Source organism: Musa acuminata, chromosome BXJ2-2 (assembly GCF_036884655.1).
Source record: "Musa acuminata AAA Group cultivar baxijiao chromosome BXJ2-2, Cavendish_Baxijiao_AAA, whole genome shotgun sequence".
Lineage (NCBI taxonomy): Eukaryota > Viridiplantae > Streptophyta > Magnoliopsida > Zingiberales > Musaceae > Musa > Musa acuminata.
Window position 1 is genome coordinate 31,806,246 of NC_088339.1, and position 21,629 is coordinate 31,827,874.

Here is a 21,629-nt window from a genome sequence, read left to right on the forward strand (position 1 = left end):
CTTCTCTTCACACATTGCTTTTCGAGTTGCCACTGATTCCTGTACATTTTGGTCCCTTGGTTTTCAGTGGGGACTATTGGCATCAGGTTATGCTAAGACTGTTAAAGGTTCTACAAAAGGACCTAATGAGATCATTACATGAAATATTCACTACAACTGAAGAAATAATTTTCCTTTCGAAAAGCTTCCCAGATTAATGTATGCATGAGAATTCTGATAAAAAGGATTAATCAAGCAATTGGATGGTTGCATTGACACACTGCCAAAAATACTCACTAATAATTGAAGGAATCATTTCCTTTCAAAAAGCTTCCTGTAGTAATGTATACCCGAAAAGATCTGATAAAAGATTAATCAAGTAATTACAATCTGCCGATCAATGTTTCCTACATGCAACTCTTACATATCAATCCTCATGGAGAGAATGGTTGTGGAAGAATAATTAGGCACACTCCAGAAATCAGGTTTTCTGCATGACTTGTTTTTTCCTGATGATAAAGGCAAGAAGATGAAGCCTTAAGCATTTAATTAATTGAGGGGGCATCTAAATAATCCTCTGCCGACAAGCAGGTAGATATACAAATCAATTAAGCTTCCCCTTTCAAAGTGGGCCAGAAACCTTTTTGAGGTACATGTTACTTGCTCTTTGTTTCAAATTGGAATGATTGCAGCCATCATCCATGCATGGCTTACTGGTCACTGCTCCTGCATACCAAAGGAGCTTTCTACAGCTTCTCCTCCGCCTTACCTCTACAATCTGATAGCACTGTCGGTTTCTCCTTTCTGTGCCATCGGCCATAGGAGCTCTGTGTAGTTCTCTTCGGATTGTTGGAAACAGTGTTGGTAATGACCTGCAAGTAGATAGATTGTAGAGTTCACTAGGCTTATTGTCAACATTCCTTAGTGGTTGATGAACTGACAAGCACACAACATACAGACATAACATGTGTTTCGGCAGGACTCATGTCCTGTTGTTGGGAGTTGCTGTTTGATTGTGCCTTTCAAGTCAAGCTGGCAAGTGATACAATTCAATCAACTTAATTATGAACAGCGATACCATGCCAATAGTTGTGCATTTGCAGCAGAGAGAAAAGCCTGAACCATATGTTCGGCGTAATTAAGGAGCACATTTAACTGTATACTTTGGCAGACTTCTTTCTTACTCCTATTCTTTGTGTTTAACAGGCTTTCTTTGTTTGTTTCCGTTCTCTTTCCTTTGCCTTTGTCCTCTTCAGCGGTACTCTGTTAGCTCTCTCAGAATGAATTCCTAGTAGTTCTTCTACGGTAAGATAAATGGTGAGCAGAAGACCGGGAGAACACTGGAGGGTACAAGAATTAACAGGGTTAAACATTATGTAAACAATGACTCTGAAAAGAACAGTTCATGTTATAAATCCTATAGTATTTTTCTATTTTTTTTGCTGCAATATCTTGTAAACACATGCATGAGGAAAGATACCTGGACATCGGTTTTGAACAAATGCTGCCCAAGGCAAGGCTAGCCACCAAGTTGCTAAGTCCAGTTCTGGGAGCATCAACTATAGAATCACAAACATCCTTCACGGTCGGCATCCACCATAGGCAGATGGTGCCATCCCTGATAACATGACGGAAATATTTGAGAACTGATATTTTCCAAAATTAAAGTTCTTAAAACAAACTACCCGAAACTGCAGCAATAATTGTCATCATCTTATAAATAATGATCTGCTAATAAAAAATTGCATCCAAAGCTACAACATCAAAAGCCCAAGTTACAAAAAAGAGAAAAAAAAACGCTCACCTGCTTTCTTGAAACCCAAAGAGATAAGCTTTATGCAGAACCATTGACCCTGAGATGATATCCACCTTTGTGGAATCATAAGGAAACATAGATCGGGATGGAAAACCATGAATCAGCATGTCATTCCCAATCCAACTAGCAAGGCATAAGCCATTTAATAACAAAGAATTCAAAGATTAGAAGGTAATTGGTCTTGCTATTTCTCTGAACAATCCTAACATCTTTCTTTTTGTAACATCATTTTATAAGATGGATACAATACAAAGCTTGTAAGGTAATTGGTCGTACCACTTCTCTGAATAAACATCATATCATGCTGGAAGCCATTGAGGTCTCCAGTCAGATCTTTCTTTTTGTAACATCTTACAAAAATGGATACAATACAAAGCAGGATGAACTCTATTCCTCCATTGAAGCACATCCTAAAATACGACAAGCTTGTACTGGCATAGGTTTAGCATCCTGCCATTCTAGTGGTGAAGTTCTTGGATCACAGAATTTAGTTGCATCTAGCTTCACATATGCATACGTATGATTGCTTGTGTTATACTTGAGAACCATACCTCCAACAACATATATGCACCTCCCAAATGCGATAAAACCAAACCCGAATGGACTCAATGGTCTATCGTGGTCTGGTAGAACCACTGCAGGATATACACCCAAAGCGTGCCAATCCTTTTGATCGGGCATCACCATGGTAACAGTGCCATCTGGAAGTATGCTGTAGATGTCACTTTCAATAATGGTTGTAGTGTCATGTGTCAATTTACAAACTGGCAGCAAATCTTCCATAACATGCCACTTTTGATCTGATGGATTGAAGGTAACATAAGTATCATGCTGAAAATTGCAGATTCTCTTGCCGACAACATGAAATTGGCCTCCATGGGATATGCTGAAGCACTCGATCAGGGGGAAAGGCATTGATGGTAAATCTTTCCACCTGAAAATGTTTATAGTTATTTGTTACGTGTGATCCCTATACAAGAAACCAACGTCAACAAAGTCGTAATGTTCAAACCATTTTAGGTAAGCTACATGGATCTTTTTTTCACCATTGAGACATAAAAAATCATATTCTTAACAAGATATCCATAAGAACCTTACTTATCTGCATCAGGATCATAAACTTCAGCAGTAGCAAGCCCTTCAGAACTACTAGAGTTGCTTCCACCAGCTACATAAACCTTGTCAGAGATAACAGCACATGCAAAATCAGTTCGTGCTGTTTGCATGTTAGCCGTGGCGTTCCACTGCTTCTTGAACGGATCGAACACCATCACCGATCTCGTCTCCCAGCACCTCTTTTCTGAATGTGATATGTGGCAGCCACCAATCACTAGGAACTTGTTGCTCACACTTACACATGAAAACCTGCATAGTTCATCATCATCAGTGAATCCTGGCATTCTTGGCAAAGGGTGCCAACGATCTGCATCAGGATCATAAGCATGCCACAGAGCTGGGCTGTCGGCTCCCAAAACAAACAGCCAATCCCCACACCACCCTTCCCTGGCCTTTATATGAGCATAATCCATGCTCCTGATCGCTCGTTTCCATTTCTTTGACACACATTCTAGCAATCCATGATATCCATGCGAGATCTTTGCCAAACACCTCAAGGCCAAATCATCAGGCAGACCAGGAATTATCGCTTCGCATGTCCTGCTTAGGTGAAGTCGACAAATCAGTAAATTATGAAATCACTTTAGCACGGTAAAAATCCAAGAACAAGGACGACATTTTACAGTAAAAGTCAATCAGCAACCTTCCAATAAAGGCACAGATCCAGCAAGGGATCCGTGCCTTTATTACCCTCTTGACACAGCCTGACGATCACGGAAAAACATATCTAATACAAACTCGGGAAATAAACCTTCGATTCTCTTGGGGATAAAGTCTTCAATTGTGAAAAGAAACGACACTAATGAAACGAAAGAAAGGGATCGAGAGGGTAACCAGCTTACCCATCATCGTCGTCGCCGCAGGAGTCCATATTTGTTGCTTCGATTCTTCGGAGAGCGGGAGGAGGAGGAGGGGGGCAAGAACAGCACCTTTCCGGCTGCCGGGTGGAAGAGAAGAGAAAGCCCTCTCGATCAACCCTAGAATAGTCTATCGTGTATTTCTTCGTTCCCCGCATGCGGGCTTTACTTGTCTGGGCCATCGGCTTTCGAACCACGGCCCATGGTGGGACTTTTCCCACCCTCATATGCCCCGTCCTCATACGCTCGTCGGTCGCGGTGGCGTGGGTGGCGCGGTTGGCGGTCTGTTTGCAGAGGCCTTTGTATGTAAGAACGATGAGTGGATGAATTGTGCTGTGTATGTGACATAGCAAAGCTGCAATTAGCTAATTGTTTGCTTGTTTTCTTAGATAATCCATTCTTCTTCGGAGACTGCAGCAGAAGAAGAGCACAAAAATACATGAATGATTTTAAGATAAGTAAAGACGGATCGAATCGATCTTAAAATTAAAGAGGGTATATGTTTTTTGTAAGAATATCCTTACCATTTTTTTTTAATTTCTTCAATCTTTAATGTTACGGAAAGAGTATTGACCTTCTTCAACATCGTACCTCTCGTCATTACCATTATAACAATTTGGTTAATTGATCTTTTACTCTGTTTCACTCGGCATCCACATATGATGTTGGGCGAAACTAAAATTCTTACTTATCAATCAGTGGTAATTATATTTAATTTTTTTTAGTATTTTGATTCTTAAACTTAAAAATTTTATATTGAAATCTCTATAAATTTAAAATATTTATTTTTATTTATCATAATATTATCGATTTTATCGATGAAAATATAAAATTGATGAGCAAGAAGATAATGGATGATACCGTCGTCGTCGGGAGCGTATGTGACTATTGTAGATGAATTGAAAGAATGATGACAAGAGATGAGAAAACTACACGGATATTTACACTCTACATCTGCATCGACACTGATGCAATTGTCGAGCGATATCGACGTAGTAGTCCGTAGGAGGGGCAGGATTCTAAGGACTAAGGAAAGGTGCTGAAGAACCTCCTTATTGTGTGTGTGACAGATTCTTTCACTTGTGATCACTTCAAAGAAAGCCCTCCCCTACCACACACACCACTGGCATTGCATTTGGCCTCTTTCCTTCCTTCGGTGTATGACTTCTTTTGTATGGGGAAATGAGGTCTGTGTTGTGCTCTTCATATGATTCCCCCACCTTTTCTAATGTTATCAGCTGTAGACATCAGTTGGGATGAAGACCTCAAGCACCTGAGTTGAGTACCAAACACATGAGGGAGGGTATAAAGATGCATGAGTTTAGGAATAAGCCTTTCCGAAACGCTTATATATTCCCTCTGCCCTGCTTTAATTAGAGAAACAGCCTCTTACTTAACCCTTTGCCTTTGTCTCTCTCTCTCTCTCTCTCTCTCTCTCTCTCTAAATGCTTCCCATAATTCTTCTCTCTGGTTCATGTGGAGCTGTGTAATCTTTTGGTGGAGGAATGCTTGTCGCCTACTTAATATTAAGATAAGAAAAGCTTTCACGCTTCCAAAGACGTCTCTTCCTACTCCTTCCGCACTCATCTTTTCCTCTGCTTCTCTTGGTTTGGTTGCTCTTTTGTTTGCTTCGTATGGAGAAGCACAAGTGTCGCATATGCTTCCGCCGCTTCCCCAGCGGTCGCGCTCTCGGCGGCCACATGCGCTCTCACGTAAGCTCTGCCACCCCTCCGCCCAAGCTCCATGGCCATCACTGCCCCGCCGGCTACGCGGTGGCGGAGGGGGAAGAGGAGGGGAAGCTTACCGAACAAGCTTCCTGTGGCCTCAGGGTGAAGGGTCGGAAGAGGTCCCGCCTCGAGGACCCGGAGTCTTCCTCCGCCTTCGCCGCCGTCGGGTCCACCTACGCTGTCGTCGAGGACGGCGAGAGCGAGACCGACGCCAATCACCGTTGCCGATCCAAGCGAGCCCGCCACGCTTACTCGCGTCCGGAGCCGGCGAGCTCGGCATCGGATGTCACGACGGAGGAGGACGTCGCACTCTGCCTCATGATGCTCTCACGCGACTCCTGGACCAGCGGCGATGTGGAGGAGGGAAATGTCCGTCGGATCACCTCCCGTTCGCGGCCGCCGCGGAGGAGGCGAAGCAGGTACCAGTGCGGGAAGTGCAAGAAAGTGTTTCGGTCGTGCCAAGCGCTAGGCGGCCACCGGGCGAGCCGCCACAACCACAAGCCGAAGAGCTGTATGCCGGCCGTCGGACAGCGGACCGAAGGCGACGACGACTTCGAGGCCGATGCGGATGCCAAGGTCTACGAGTGCCCCTTCTGCCTCAGAGTCTTCGCCTCCGGCCAGGCTCTCGGCGGCCACAAGCGATCACACTTAACATCCTCCGCCGCCACCACCATGACTACCACAAGCGATCACGCCAAATTCAACCGTGCTCTCGGAGTAATTGATCTCAACTTGCCTGCGCCGGCGGATGACGATGTGGCTCTGTCTGCTGCTTCGGACACAGAGTTCATCGTCAACCACACAGCGAGCTGAGATTTCATTCTTCATGCATCCCAACTCCGGAGCTGTACATGAAGCAAATAGTTATAGTTAGTTCGAGGTTACATATGAATTTTAGAGGAAACAAAATCAACTTTTTTTTTTTTAATGTAGAAATAATGGTTTGGTGATTCATTTTGTTAACCTATGACTTCCTCTTACTCTAGAATAAACATGTTAATTTACTGCTGCTTAGTTTCCAGTTCTTCTTGCTGAATGATTCTTCCTGCCTTTCGACTCGCCGCTTGCAAAGCTCTTTCTTTACCTTCATCTCTCCAGCCGAGCTGAGCTGAGGTTGCCACGTCTCCGCTTCCTTCGGCCCTTTGCGCCGCACCGGTGACGTACTTGACGGGCACATCCTCGTTTTCCACATGATTAGGTAAGTGAGCAGTGTTACCACTGTCGAAGTGGTGTCGCCCTGTCATGTTGGCACCACATTAACATCAGCAAGCAAGGTCAAACATTTGAATCGATCGGCGTTCAACTCATGGGGTGCTTCGCAGGAGTGATCTGTTCTTTTACCTCAAGCCTTGTGCCTAATTATTCAGGGGTAGGTACTGTCTCTGATCCATCGAGACAATGGAGGACAACAGTGGCACGTCCAATGATGGTGGACCTTTAATTGCATGCATGACTGGCTCTCGCTCCTGGAACCCTCGATTGCTTCAGGAGGTCTGGCGGATGGTTCGTCCGATCTGCACTGGACGGCTGTGATGCGATGTACGACATCGAGATCTCTTTAGTTCCAAGTTACTGCTTACCTGCCATGAGATTGGTACCCATCAGCGGAGCCACAGTTGGCACCGATGAATAAGCCATAATTGGATAGAAAGGCATTCACGAAGCTTACTTTTCTTTGTATGCTTCTTGTGGATGTCGAGCGGCCTGTCCAGCTGACACCCATCTACTGTAGATTTGTAAGGAAAATGAGAGAACAACATTGTCTCATGAGGCTGTAAAGAGCCTGTAAACAGACACAAAAAGGCACTTGGCATGCGCTTGCAACAAGATTTAGACAGCCTGACATAATGAGGGTGCTTCCTGAGAGGCAGACCAGCAATTTGACAAGTTTTGGCTCAAGAAACATGAAGATACAAATACAGATATAGGTTTGTTCTTTGACTATTTGGAATGACAATTTACAGTTATCCTCTGATAAATATTACATCTTAAAAGGAAGGAAATGGAAGTCCTGTTCATCAATACAAAAATACTTTCTTATCTGTTTAAGACTTTCCCATTGTGATTGACTGCACCAAATGGAGCGGGTTGCATGTGCGCCCTATCGCTGCCTCCGGTCACAAGGTAAAGCATAAAGGGTAGAAGAACTATTGCTCTTTATTAGAAACATTGAAGTCCACTGACCCTCCCTTTCTCAACCGAAATCACGGCAACAAGCTTTCAGTCCCATTGCTGCAAACTTGGAATCTCCTTTCATTTCGGTAATGAATGATAGATATATGGCCTGTAACGTGAGTTATCTGCTAAATTGTATGGCTGCTATCTGCTAAATTTCGATAAGGGTTAAAAGGGATAATATTAATAGGCACTACTCACGGTTCATTAAAAATCTGCAGAGCCAGGAGAGCGTGGGAAAGGAATGGCATCCCTTATGTTCTCAATCCCAGTTGCAAACTGCACGAGCCTCTCAAATCCCAGACCAAATCCAGCATGTGGAACTGAAACAAGAAGGGGAAAGCAAGAATTATTAACTCTATCTGTTAAAAACTGAATAAACTTTCAAACGGAGGTCATAATTAAAATTCAAACAAAAAAGGTGAGTTTCACATATACGGATTCTCAACGGTTTGCAATGGCTAGGAGTTTGTTACATAGGGGTGGTGGGATGCATTATAAGGTATATCATCTGATGAATTAGAGGTTCAAACCAAATTAATATCAAGTTGATCAAACTGTAACAAAGATAGGGATAATAATTCATCTAACTTAATAGATTTTTTGGCCATCCACGTTATAAATACTATAAAGCATAAAACTTAAAAATGGTTGTCACCTCCATGACACGTAATGTCATATGCTAGCACATAAACTGATACATAATCTTCAGCTTAGAAATAGATGTATAGGGAGCATTAACCCAACATTTGATAGTGGTTAGGAGTGAAGTAATGTGTTAAAACTAAGAGCTTCAAAATTGTTTGTCGATCAGATGGGAAATGGAAAAAGCTTCTTTCTGGTGTAATAATTTGTTGATAAAAGGTCCTGTTATATCATAAATTGAAGCTACCTAAGTGAACAATCTCAATGACATTAACAGAGTAGCTGATATTACTGTGACCAGTAACTGGCATTTGCCTCCAGCTATTAACCTAGAAACAGAGTATTTGGAACGAAATCAGATGGATGCCTTTTACGAACAACAACATGGGGTTTTGCATTCCCGATACCAATCAAGTTTTTACTGTTTATGCATGGAACCAGAACAGGAAGGAATTCCTAAAGTTGATTTGTACAAGTCAGTGTGGTTCAAGAATAGATTTCCCAGACTTGATCTTGTTTTGTGCCTAGTAATCAAGAGGAAATATTTTACTTAAGGTAAGTTGGTGGAGAAGTGTCGACTGCAAAGTTCAAAATGCCTTTTGCATCAAATAACCAACCATTTATTCTTCGTATGCCCTCTTGCTACAGTTATATGGGAAGAGCTGTTGGTGTCTAGCAGAAAACATAGGCAATTGAGCAGGAGACTGTTTTGTTCTCAAAGCAAAGCTTTGATGCACAATACATGGAAGCTTTCGCTGACTGTCATAGTTTATTACTTGTAGCTGGAGAGAGAGTTTACTTTTAAGGGAAAGCAGATGATTGAATACAGAAACCAACAGTAGTTTAATATACAAGCAAGAGTTTCCCAACCTGACCCAAAACGTCGAAGATCAAGATACCACCAGTAGCTATCCTTGCTAAGCTTTAACTCATCCAAGCGGCTTTCAAGATAATCAAGGCGCTCTTCTCTTTGACTTCCACCAATAAGCTCACCGACCTGATAGATAGGATAAATACAGACTTCACTGTAAATCCATCACCTTCATGATTTCTATAAAGAACAAACATACATGAAATTAAAGCATCTCACAGTTATGTAGTGCAAAAGTGTAGGCAACATGCAAATTGAATGATGTATAAAGCCACAGGCTGTAGATCTACATACAACATATTTATGTGCCTTTATTTTAGCATGGTATAGCATATATGTAGCACACCTTTTGGTATAACAGTATCAAAGCTGGTGTCCAGCTCGCCAATGTTCATGTCTGATCAATTGATGATCAGCCTTTTTGATATCATATAACATGTTCGTGTCTGATCTTTGATGATCAGCCTTTTTGATATCGTATAACACTACGCCAAAACAAAAACTATGTTGATGTCGAAAATGCCATTTCTATTTAATGTTTATTTTAATAAATTATGAAGCTTCCAAGAATTCTTCAGATATCTAATCTATTGATACCTCGTTGGTCACTGAGTCACATTGACAAAAACAGATTAGCAATAAGTTCACAACAGAGACATGACCCTCCTTTTTGAAACATATATCTTCATACATTGAATTCTATGAAATTATATGAGAAGTGCAAGCAGAGAACCTAAACTTTTCACAACAGAGAGTAGCAAATTACACTTGGGGTACATGCAAGTGTTAACATATTAAGAACTCTTGAAAAAAATATGAAATTGCAAAGAATAGAATATTTTGAGACCTTCTGAAGCAAATATTATGGACTTGAGAGTTAATTATTTTGCATACGAGGATCACAATAGGCTTTATATGTTCTTAATACACGTGGCATAATTGTGCATCAAAAGAAATTCCCATCTTCACACTCGAAAGTAACATCATCACCAGGTTGCATTATATATAACATGTGAAGAGCAATAGATAAGTGGTAAAAAATCACATCGACACTACAAGTGCATGATCAAGGTGCACGTATAAAGCATAAACAAGTTTAGTACACAATGATCTGAGATTTCAGACCAAAACTCAGCTTAAATTATCATGCTAAGTCATACTGATTACGCTGATCATACTGTACCACTAAGTGTCAAAGGAGTATTAATACACCCTTGGCACTTTTGCTGGCTTGTACTGATCAGAAAAAGGCCAGTACATAACATGTGTACTAATACCAATCCACTAAGGAACCAGTTTTAGATTGATCCAGAAAAGACTATTGAAGAAGGATGGACATAAGCGGATTGACAAGATAGGTTGTGATGCTGCACCAGCAGGTGATGTCAAAATAACCAATAGTGTGGCATGGTTAATTGGAGCCATGATGATAGGAGGAATAGAAGGAGTGGGCAAGGAAAGTTCTTTAACGATTCATGCCTACAGGGCATGTATCAGCAGAGATGATTGTCATTTTTGGGGGTGAGGGGAAAAGTTATAAAAGGATTAATGAGTGAATTGACAACAAAGCTAGTCATGCTGTCCTAGCAGATGATGGCACAATAGTGGCCAATAGTGAGGCAAGGTTAACTGGCACCATGATGATAGGAGGAACGAAAGGAGAGAGCAAGCGAAGTATTTATCAAATCATGCCTACAGGATATGCACCAACTAAGACAGTTCAGTGCAGCTGGCATATGAAATCCTTGACTTAGGCTTAACAAGACTATATTGGCTTTACCTCCCTTAAATGTTGCAAGTCGATATAAGTTCTAAAGTAAATTGAGCTAACTTCCTTATAATTTTTAATGCTCAGTACACCTTTATTATATAACATCAATATCAAATTTGTCCATTATCCTTGGAATTTAAAGTGGCATTCTAAATTGTATCAACTGTATATGCATGCGCTCAAGGATATCAAATTGACTCTTTTATAAAGGCATATGTGCAGTTTCATGCATTACTCAGAGGATTTGTCAGTAATTTCATGCTCTTACAATCTCAAAAAGATGAACCTGGATCTCAAGCTCAAGTACATAGAACATCAGCTATAGAAATGTCTTACCCTGGGAACCAGCAGATCCATAGCAGCAACTGTCTTCCCATCATCATTTTGACGCATATAGAATGCTTTAATTTCCTAAAGGATGAAAGTAAAGGGGGAAAAAGGAGATTAGTTGCCAAATTTCATCTTGACATGCAGACATGAGAGGCCCGATTTGAGACACACCTTGGGATAATCTCTAATTATCACTGGGCGGCCACCAAATGCAATTTCGGTGATGTATCTTTCATGCTCGCTTTGCAGGTCCAAACCCCATTTTACCTATCGAAGTTAAAGAAAACATGAATTGCCAGACTTTTCAGATAAAAAGATCATGATGTATCTAGAGAAGCAGAAGTAGACACTAGATAATAGATACTGTCATTAACTTTTACATACCAGATTTATAAGATATTTACACACTATTTGTCAAAGTTATCCACTTAAAATTATACAAAAGCACTGAAACTTTTCTGTATATTATTGAATGTGAATGAGACATAATATCATCCTAAAATTATAATTGGGTTAAAGAAAAGAACCTCACTGTAGTAGAAATAAGATTTGACACAAAAATATCGCTGGAGAAGCTTTTTTATAGATAATTCAACAGTGCTGAGGCTTGATCATCTAAAAACAATCATGACTAATTAAAACAAGCCGACTGATGAACTTGATGTCAGTATATGCTAATGTTATGTGCTTGTAGAGCTATTATCATGGAACATGGAATATAGTAAGATAGGTCAACTAGACAACCTCCAATGCTTTGTTCTTGTTATAAATACAATAACTGATCATTATGCCAAGCATTTGCAGAGGTCCAAAAGGTTGTTTCTTATCAATGACTGAACAAGTAAGCAAAGATGGTGGCCATGAAATCATCTTGATTGTAATGTGTTATACCGAAGAATATTTATTCTTTTACTTCGCAGAACTATTCATACATAGATCAGCAGCTATAAACTTATAAAGTCAAAGTGCAGAATCTAAACTAATCCATTTCACAGAATAACAAGATATGACAAAATATGAGTGGGAATAAAAAATTTTGGTTCAACCAGCATATAGAAGAAAACTGAAGTTCTTTTTCACAAGATAAATAATTCAATTGTTTTCATGTGCAAAATAAATTGTCAGAATAATGATGTCAACTTGCATAACCATAAATGATAAGGAATTATTGCAAATCGTAATATAAAGCAAAGCTATGAAAAGATCAAAAGATATATGTTAAGAAAGACTCATGGATGTTATATTATAGCCATTTAAACCAAATGGCATTTCTCACCAACAATACAATATGCTAGAGAAAATTTTATAGGGATACGTTACCGGGAATTCAAATTTCCTTTTAGATTTAAGAAGTAGTTTAACAGCATCAGAATATGTCAACTGAATGAAATCTTTCTCGACCACATCCTGCCAAATGTTGAAAGAGAAGAAGCAGAAAAAATAGTAGATTAGATGAAAAATTCCATGTGGAATTCTATGATGTTAATTAAATACAAAACGAAAAGGAAAATAATATGTGCTCTTATTATAAAAAAAAACAAAAGGGTAAGACAGAGAGTATACTTTCAATCTATTAATAATTCCTTTCTCAATCCATGTGTTAAAAAAATCCATGTCTTCTTTACAATTCTCAAGAATATACTTCACCTGCAAAATGGATATAGAATGGCATACTACAGATGAACATAAGGAACAAGAAAAGGCAATGTTTAAGCTTGTTGCAGACAAAAATAACACAGGCTATAGTATAAATAGAAAGCAGATTTACTGGATTTGAAGAAGAAACCTACTACATACTGGAGATATGCAGTAGCACAGGCCATGTCATCGTTCAGGTCCGCAAAGGCAAGTTCAGGTTCAATCATCTGGGTTTACGAAAAAAAATAAAGTTCAGAAATTCTATATGGAAATATGTAAATAATTATGAGGCTTGCACATGATCAAAACAAGGTGCTTCAAGTACCCAAAATTCAGCCAAATGTCTTGCAGTGTTTGAATTTTCAGCTCTGAAAGTAGGACCGAATGTGTACACCTAAGCAATCAAGACCATTCACAAACAATGATGTACAAAGCATCATAGAACCTGATCATGTAATTGCAACTCAAGCATGTTATCAAGGTACTATGGAGGAAGGAACTACTACATCAGAGAGAGCAGAAGCATATGTCTCAGCATTGAGTTGGCCAGAAACTGTCAAAAATGCCGGTTTCCCAAAGAAATCCTGGCAGCAAAAGAAGAAAACCCATTAGTGCCAGATTTTAAGGAATACAAGAACAATTGTATTTGCATATGCCAAAAAAGAAAGCCCACCCTTAGGCTTTGTTCAGGAGTACAATATCTCCAGTCAAACTCAGGGCCACTCGGTCCCTTTGTGTTGCTGTTATAAAATCTTCTCATGTCTTCTTCTATTTCTTCTTGAACTACTAATAATCTGAATAAACTCTTAACTCTTAAGAAGTTATCTGTTCCCTTAGGACATGTTCATTCCACCTTAAGAGTTTTGTCCAATTTATTCTCAAGCAGTTCTATGATTAATTGTTCATAAGACATCCATCAAAGAAATTCCACATGGAAAAACAAATATATGATATGCCCACACAACTATCGAATGAATATTGAGGTGACAAGCATGCATAATTGTTTGCTCATTCAATGAGTCAAAAGAGAATCTGTTATTAACTGTTCAAACACACAAGAAACCAATAGGAAAAACCATATCATAAGTTTTTTCGGTAATGTAGCATGCAATAAGGAAATGTAAAGTTTTTCCAGTTATAGAGCAGCATACAATAAGGCTCCTATATGAAAACAGATAAGCCAGAAAAAAACCCACAAGAATCATGACTTGTATGACCTTTTTCAGTTTTCATTAGAATATTATTTCAATTTGAAGGAAATGTGGGGCCAATAAGCCTGTGTACAGAAATAACTGCTTCTTTACTGTCACTATATTACAATATGAAGGGCTTATTAGAATAAAAACTATATTCTGCTTGCTCATTATTTGCAGCAAACTTGTATAAACAAAGAATAGATTATTTGATATCTCAGCCAAGCTAAGAGGACAATAACCTGTGACCAATCAACATTCCCTTCCATGGTAGTGGGGATGCTATTGAGTGGACAATCACTTTCTCCAGCATTTGATATCTGCCAAAGTAACATCATCAAAGTTAATATAATAAAATAAAATATTTAAACATTTTCACTATCAACACATCAAAGTGAAGAACTCAAAAAGGCTAGTCTCCCTCCTTTTTAACTACATTTTTTATGTCGTATCAAAGAAGCTTTAGGCAAGGAATTAGGCACTCATGAAATCCTGATAGATATTTGACAGGTTAAAAGCATATCCCTTACATGTCTTAAGCATAGACTAACTTCAATTGCCTCAAAGAAAAAAGCACATACAAGCTTGAAGTAAGTAAAAGACCAATATTTATAGAATAAAAGGTATCAAATGAAAAAGAAAGTAGACATAAATTATAGCAGAAACCAATATGTTTCCACCTTTTTCAGCCACATCAGATGAAACAGATTGAGCCACTGCAGGCCCGATAACCAGAACTAGGTCTCTGAAACTAGTTATAGGTGCAGGGCCTGTGGACCCTTACAAATGCCTACCAGATGGCTGATCTATGCCTTTAGAAATGGGCTCTTCTGTCCCATACAGTAAAATGATCAGCTTAAAGAACAGAAACAGCCTTTATAACAAAAGACCAGTCCAGTCCTTTGCCTCATTTCATCACCCTTTCTCTGCCTCTTGGGTGGCAGTGAGAAAAGGAGAAGAGACAGCACAGTAATCAGGTTAAGGGGAGAAAGATCAGAGGAAGGGAGAGAGAAATGGGGGAAGAAGGCAAGAGGTAGAGGAGAGATCAACCCCATCAAATCATGGGACTCAGTGCCAGGGGTCCTTCTTGACACATGTGATGCGGAAGCATATAGCAACCAAGAGGGAGGCAGAAATGTGGAGTCCACACCTAGAAGTCTGTTTCAACATTGAATGAGGCTCCTGGTCTTCTTTTTTTTCTTTCTTTCTTTTCTTTCCTGTTCCAGCAGCACACTGGTAAATGGCCAATTACAAAGGAAAAGATACGAGGATGAAAATAGTAGCCATTCAGACAGCAAGTCCTAAATACGTAGATTCGTTCCTAATGATTTGCTTAAAACTTAAAAGTAATGATATTTATTTTCAACATACCAATGTTGTCACGCAGAATTGTTCCCCAGCTCCTTCACAATCTGAAGCAGTGATAATGGGACTCGAGATCCAAACAAATCCATTTTCCTGAAAAAACTTGTGTGTTGCATACGCCAATGCATTCCTCACCCTAGTGACCTAAACAAGTATCCACAAACAAAGTAAACCCATTTTTGGGGTTTAACAATGAACAGTTACAAAAATGTCTTTCTCTTGCTTGGTACTAAATAAAAAAAAGAGCAAGGATTTGTTGATACCACTATGAAGAAACCCAAAATCAATAACAGCTCAAACATGTATAAAATGGAGATACATGTAGAAACTGAAGATAAAGAATCCAAACTAATTATGTGCCATAAGATGGCAAGTAAAATGAAAAACAACATGAGAAAACCCAAAAAGCATATTTCATCTTAGGTATTTATTGACGATTGCATACTAACAGCTAGGTATTTGATATTATATAGCTAAAAGCCTAAAACAACATGAAAACAGAAGACATCTGGCAAAATTAATTTCACCTACAAATCATCCCTTATAAACATACTTATTTGTGGGCAAAGGATCTTGACGGATTTTGCATGCACTAAACAAGGAACTTCTGGGTTGTCAGTTTTAAATTGCTATACCTTCTCCAATCAATCATTACCAAGGTTCCCAAGTATGGCTCCTCAAAAACTGCTTTACAGGAATAATCAACTGCTAGAATATCACTGTCAGGAGAGTATACTGAATTGCAAAGATTTGAAGTTTTTATGGCCCATTAAAATAGGTACTCAATTGTTATAGAGCAGACCAGACTTGACTTGAACTGTGCCCCCAAGTCAATCAAGCAAAGACTCAGTCAACTCTAGAAGATGGGGCCCAGGAGGTGCCATGGCATGCACACAATAGATTAATAATGTTAGAAACTGTGTTGATTCATATGAGATAAAAAAGGAAGAGAATCCATAGGGTTCTATGAATACTAGGAAGCAAGGCAGAAGTTCATCTTATTTAGAAAAAGAAGGAAGAACAAACCGGACAAGGATCTGACCCAACAGATAAACAAAGGAATCTTATTTAACAGGGACTTACAGCCCCTTTTTGGCAGCAGATTTCCCAATCCCTAAGAGCTAGTCTCCCTAATCCCTAAGAACTGACTAGGTTAATAAGCCAAGTGTCTTTTTCATTATTTCAGCTTTTTATTTATACTGTAGATAGAGCAATATAATAATTTTGAGCTTCAGTATGTATCTAGATTCAATGAACCAAATTTGTTTAGTGGCAAGGCAAAGAAGATGGAAAAAGGAAGGACTGTTCAGTTCATGTTACTGTGATATAAGCAGTAACCTAAGCAGGAACAATACAATTGATTTTTTTTTATAACAAGTCCTTCTCAGTGTAAGTTTCTACAGTTTTCTATATTTAGATAGGGTAGTCCATCTTGAGTTTGTATAAAGTTATTATATAAGAATTTCTTTACAACTTCTATAAGTTTTCTTGGCCATTGGCAAGAACTTCTTTATACAACTTCAGAGATCCTTGAGGATCATATGACATATATTTGGAACAACTCTTAAATGAATTGCATGGAAATGACTCTTCACCCACCAAAGAAGATCGCTTCTAATGTAAGAAATTAAATTTATAAATAACCTTATTGAGGGCTAAGTACGGATTACCCCCTGTAGTTAGATACCTTTAGCATTCCGGTTCCTACACTTTAAAAAGTTACATTGGCATCTTTATAATTAAGGAAGTAAAACATCTAAGCTCATTTACCCTAACGCCGTCAGTTTTACTAACGGAAACACTAAAACAAAAGACAAAAAGGTAATTTTAACGTTCCAGTTGATGATGGCAGACGACAGCACCGCAGGTGGATGAGGAGAGCGGCGACAAGAGGTGAAGGCCACTCTGCATGCGTCGACACCGACACAATTACCGAGCAGCGAAAGGATCGTGGACGAGACGACAGCTCTCCCCACGGCCGTCTGCAACCGATCCAGGAGCTGGAAGAGGAGCGCAGCGGCATCAACCGCGACGGAGGCCATGTCGATGATCCTCCGGCTCCAGCACAAGAAAGTCGAGGTCCAAATGTAGACGTGCTGGTTCAAGCGCTTCGCCAAGGAGAAGATGGCACACAACCATCGAGAGATCGTTGCCCTCAAGGACCTCCTCCTGAAGTATGATGAGACCATTCTCTCCCTCTCCTACAAGGTTAAAAACCTACTGCCACTGTCTCTTTAGCTCCGACATTAGTGTTTCTGATGCCCTTGCATCCGAGCCAGAGTCTCCAGATGAGGCCATCACTATCGATGCCCAATTTGACTTCTCATGTCAACAACCACTGCACGACTAGCAAGAGATCGCCGACATCTCTTGCTGATCGTGTAGTGGTGGCCGGCATAAGAAGTCGAATTGAGCATCGATAGTGGTGACCTCATCTAGAGACTCTGGCTCAAATGCAGGGGCATTAGAAACACCAATGCCGGAGCTGAAGAGGCGATGGCAGTAGGTTTTTGACCTCGTAGGATACGGAGAGAATAGTCTCGTCATCCTTCAGGAGGAGGTACTCGAGGGCGACGATCTCTTGCTGGTCGTGTGCCATCTTCTCCTCGTCGAAGCGCTTGAACTAGTGCGCCTCCATCTAGACCTCGACCTTCTCACGTTGGAGCCAGAGGATCATCGACATGGCCTCTGTCGCGGTTGACGCCGCCGCGCTCCTCTCTTTCTTAACTCCATGCGCAGCTCCTGGATCGATTGCAAGTGGTCGTAGATGGCCTTAGGGAGAGTCGCCACCTCGTCTGCTCCTTTAGCCACTTGGCAATTATGTCGGCGTCGACGCATGGAGAGCGGCCCTCGTCTCTTGCCGTCGCTCTCCTCATGCACAATAACCATCCGCAGCCCCCCAACAATGCCGTCATTCACCACCACCAACTAGAAAGTTAAATTTACCTTTTTGTCGTTTGTTTTCGCTGGTAAATGGACCTAGATGTTTCACTTTCGTAACTATAAGGATGCTAATGTAACTTTTTAAAGTCTAAGGATCAGGATTCTAAAGATAGTTAACTACAAGGGAAATATATAATTAGCCTCCTTATTGAAGCATCAAGATAAGATTCCTACAGAATAAGATAATACCATAATTACATAAATAACAAAAATTAATATAATACTGCACTTAAAACATCATGATGATGTGCCCATATGCAAGTGATAAAACTGTTGAAATATAATAAAAAAGAAAGAAGCACGTTCATACTGCACCAAATGTATTTGTTCGGGGACGGAGATGAGCTATGGTTCTCAAAAATTCTCTAGTTGCTCTCTTTTTCTGGATTGGATAAGCTGATGGATCACTTTTCCCTATCTGTGCCAAGAAGGAAACAAGAGAAATGCAAATGAAGCCAACGAAATAGAGAAAGTTAAGCATGAAAATTCTGTTTGCAATTCCAGGTTTAAGGTACCACACCATTCTATAAATCACAAATTTGATCCAGGGATAGAACACACTATCATGCATAACATTTTATGCTTGTTTAAGATGCTGTCAGTAAATCTCAGTATACATGGCAGAAGGTATTCTAACCCTCATGGACATGTGTCAGTACTCAGTAGAAATCTTTCTAAAAATAAATCTTCCTATACTAAGACCCTAAGGCTACCTCAGGATATTTTACCACATGAGAAGAAGCTTTCTAAAAATAAATCCTTCTATAATAAATAAAAACACCCAGAAAGGAATGATAAGTTCCACATATTAACATGGATACCCACTAAAAAAGGTCTTACTAGGCTAGCAAATACCGGTTTACTTTTTGTCGTTCTTTAACATGGAGTCATTTGTACCACTGAATTTGTACAATCTTTTATATGCTCTGAGAAGTACAACTTCACTCCCTCTTTCCTCTTATTTTTACTTTTGCCTGAAAATAACTGAATGTACAAGCTTGATTTGCCTGCCCAAAATTTTTAAATGAGAAAATCCAGTGCTACAATTACAAGAATTTTAATTACAAGTCTTTGCCTTAGCTAATATTATTTTAATATTTCACAAAAGAAAGCTTTAACATAGGTTCACTTACCAAGATAAGTGTTGCCACCTTTAGCTCCACCTTTTGCTTGGATCCTTGGCTGCTAACTACAGTGCCTTCTATTAGTACAGAAGTCCCAGTTGTGATAAAACCTGATTCCACCTGACAACAAAACCAGAAATATACAACTTTTCCAATATATAAGTCAAAAGAAGAAGAATAAAACATCTAGCAAGCAGTGCACCTTCAAAATTACTGAACAATATGATTTCAGAACTGCAAGATAAATGTTTGGAATAAGTTGTTCCATCTAGTCAGCATGAAGACAGTTACTTCCAGGAGTAGTTTAGCCATGACATATGTCAAGGTATAAGTACAAAGGCAACACACGTATTCCTAGTCTCTAATGACACATTGACAATGTCAAGTTTCATTTTCTTTAGCAGGGCCAAGTATACAATTTTTCAGATGGTCTTAATAATTAACAAAAATCACAGGGGAAGACACTCTCCCCCTATTAATTATCCAGAAAAGCACATCCCAGATCATAAGGGACTAATGCAGGACAAATAAAATGGTGACTCGGAAACTAAAAATTGAAAAATAAAGTGCACCTGAGAAATTCATCTACGGTCAAAATTTTGACATGGCAATTGATTGCAATGATCAGGATTTTGTATTGCCTTTACAATGTTATTATTTACTAGAATGATGGTATGACATTCAACTTTGTTAAATATTTCTAATTTCTCTCTAAAATAAGTATCAAGAGAATAGTGAATCACAGTAAGAAAGTGTCTCCATTAAAAGTCACCATCTGACATACTTGAGAAATTCTAATTACATAAACCAGGAAATATTAAATTAGAAGAAAATATACCAGATCGTAGCCTTCGGCGTCAGAACTCATCACACATTGCATGTTGGATAAACAGGAACCATCATTTATCTGCAATTAAGGTAAAATGAATTAATACTTGGACCATTGATTCACAAGGAGACAAACAGCATCATGCATTCCCACTAGGTATTATCGGATCATGCATCCATACCAGAATTAGTTTACATTTGATAACAATGTTATATATGTGGAAAAGACTACTTAACAAATCAAACATCAAGACATTGACCGGGCACCCGAAGATGATGCAAGATTGTTGATGTCTGGCTCATGTTATACCATGACAATGGTTGCTTGATTAAGATGGCTATGCAAGGACATATGAAGTCACCGAATAGGCAGGTACTCCATAAGAGAGTGGCAGAAAAGAGGTTCCACTTTTTCTAGTAGCTCGAACAAATATTTCTAATGGTGTTCTTCGGGTCCAAAGAGGACAACTTCGAGAAACAACTCTCTCAAATCAAAAAGCCTAATGGAGTAACGTATTCACCTCAATGAACGTCACCGTGCTCTGAACCCGACAAGTCCGGATCCAGCCCCTGACCACCAGCACCTCCCCCAGCCGGTCCATCCCCTCATCGGGTCCGCCCTTCACGTCGGCGATCCTCAGGCGCTTCCGGAACTCACGGACCTTCTCCCCAGCCTCCGTCGTGGCAACCTTCTCGCAGGCCTCAGCGTCGGCTGAGACCGCCGCGCTACAGAATCGCCTCCATCTGGAGCCAAGAACGTCGGCGGGAGGATCGACAGCGGGAGGGCGGCCGAAGGGCTGCGGCGGAGGGGGCGGATAATTGGGTCGGATGGTTCTTGAATTGGCGGCGGCCGCGATAGGGTTTCCCGGGCGGCGCAGGAGGAGGAGGCGGGCGGCCGATCGGGGGCGGCGGAGGAGGGAGGACGAGGCGGCAGGGGCGAGGGACGCCGCTGCGGCCATCATCCTTAGATGCTTCGCTCTATGGACCCTGACACGACTCCGCTATCCTCTGCCAGTGGCTCTCCCTCGACTACCCCTCTCTGTGGTTTTATAAGGGCTTCCGGTCCAATTTACTTGGACCGGAGACCGTGCACGGTCTAAATGGAATAAATACATTATATATATATAACACATAAATCTTTATTGAGATTATTATTATGCTCATTGGGAAAGATTATTTTTGATGCAATATTACGCTGACTTCATGTTCATTGTCATTGTGAGCTTTTCATTGGTTCTCTTCTTGTTTGTG

The 21,629-nt window shown here is 40.1% G+C and overlaps 3 protein-coding genes across 6 annotated transcripts; 1 reads left to right on the forward strand and 2 right to left on the reverse strand.

Moving 5' to 3' along the window:
* Positions 1–884: 884 nt before the first annotated feature.
* On the reverse strand, positions 885–4,119 carry LOC135606075 (F-box/kelch-repeat protein At1g16250-like). 2 transcript variants are annotated; one of them, XR_010484671.1, is made up of 6 exons: positions 3,754–4,119; positions 2,894–3,451; positions 2,072–2,729; positions 1,784–1,918; positions 1,460–1,597; positions 885–1,319 (listed from the first exon to the last, which is right to left on the reverse strand). XR_010484671.1 is itself a non-coding variant. In XM_065096856.1 (3 exons), exons 1-3 carry the CDS (start codon positions 4,008–4,010, stop codon positions 2,183–2,185), a joined length of 1,362 nt encoding a protein of 453 aa, XP_064952928.1. In that variant the 5' UTR covers positions 4,011–4,119; the 3' UTR covers positions 1,960–2,182. The 2 variants fall into 2 exon arrangements, 1 of the variants encoding a protein (XP_064952928.1); XM_065096856.1 differs by lacking the exons at positions 885–1,319; positions 1,460–1,597; positions 1,784–1,918 and having other exon boundaries at positions 1,960–2,729.
* A 1,283-nt stretch (positions 4,120–5,402) lies between these two features.
* LOC135604859 (zinc finger protein ZAT1-like) lies at positions 5,403–6,308 on the forward strand. Its single transcript, XM_065094515.1, has one exon. It carries the CDS (start codon positions 5,403–5,405, stop codon positions 6,306–6,308), a length of 906 nt encoding a protein of 301 aa, XP_064950587.1.
* Positions 6,309–7,400: 1,092 nt separating this feature from the next.
* On the reverse strand, positions 7,401–21,404 carry LOC135606076 (asparagine--tRNA ligase, chloroplastic/mitochondrial-like). 3 transcript variants are annotated; one of them, XM_065096860.1, is made up of 16 exons: positions 20,900–21,404; positions 20,389–20,457; positions 19,560–19,670; positions 18,737–18,844; positions 15,490–15,627; positions 14,361–14,438; positions 13,432–13,509; positions 13,251–13,319; positions 13,056–13,152; positions 12,851–12,960; positions 12,608–12,694; positions 11,459–11,554; positions 11,294–11,368; positions 9,186–9,312; positions 7,872–7,993; positions 7,401–7,795 (listed from the first exon to the last, which is right to left on the reverse strand). In XM_065096860.1, exons 1-15 carry the CDS (start codon positions 21,338–21,340, stop codon positions 7,878–7,880), a joined length of 1,800 nt encoding a protein of 599 aa, XP_064952932.1. In that variant the 5' UTR covers positions 21,341–21,404; the 3' UTR covers positions 7,401–7,795; positions 7,872–7,877. The 3 variants fall into 3 exon arrangements, with proteins under 3 accessions (XP_064952932.1, XP_064952933.1, XP_064952931.1); XM_065096861.1 differs by having other exon boundaries at positions 7,401–7,779; positions 12,851–12,934; positions 13,078–13,152; positions 20,900–21,402; XM_065096859.1 differs by having other exon boundaries at positions 7,639–7,779; positions 20,900–21,403.
* Positions 21,405–21,629: the final 225 nt, after the last annotated feature.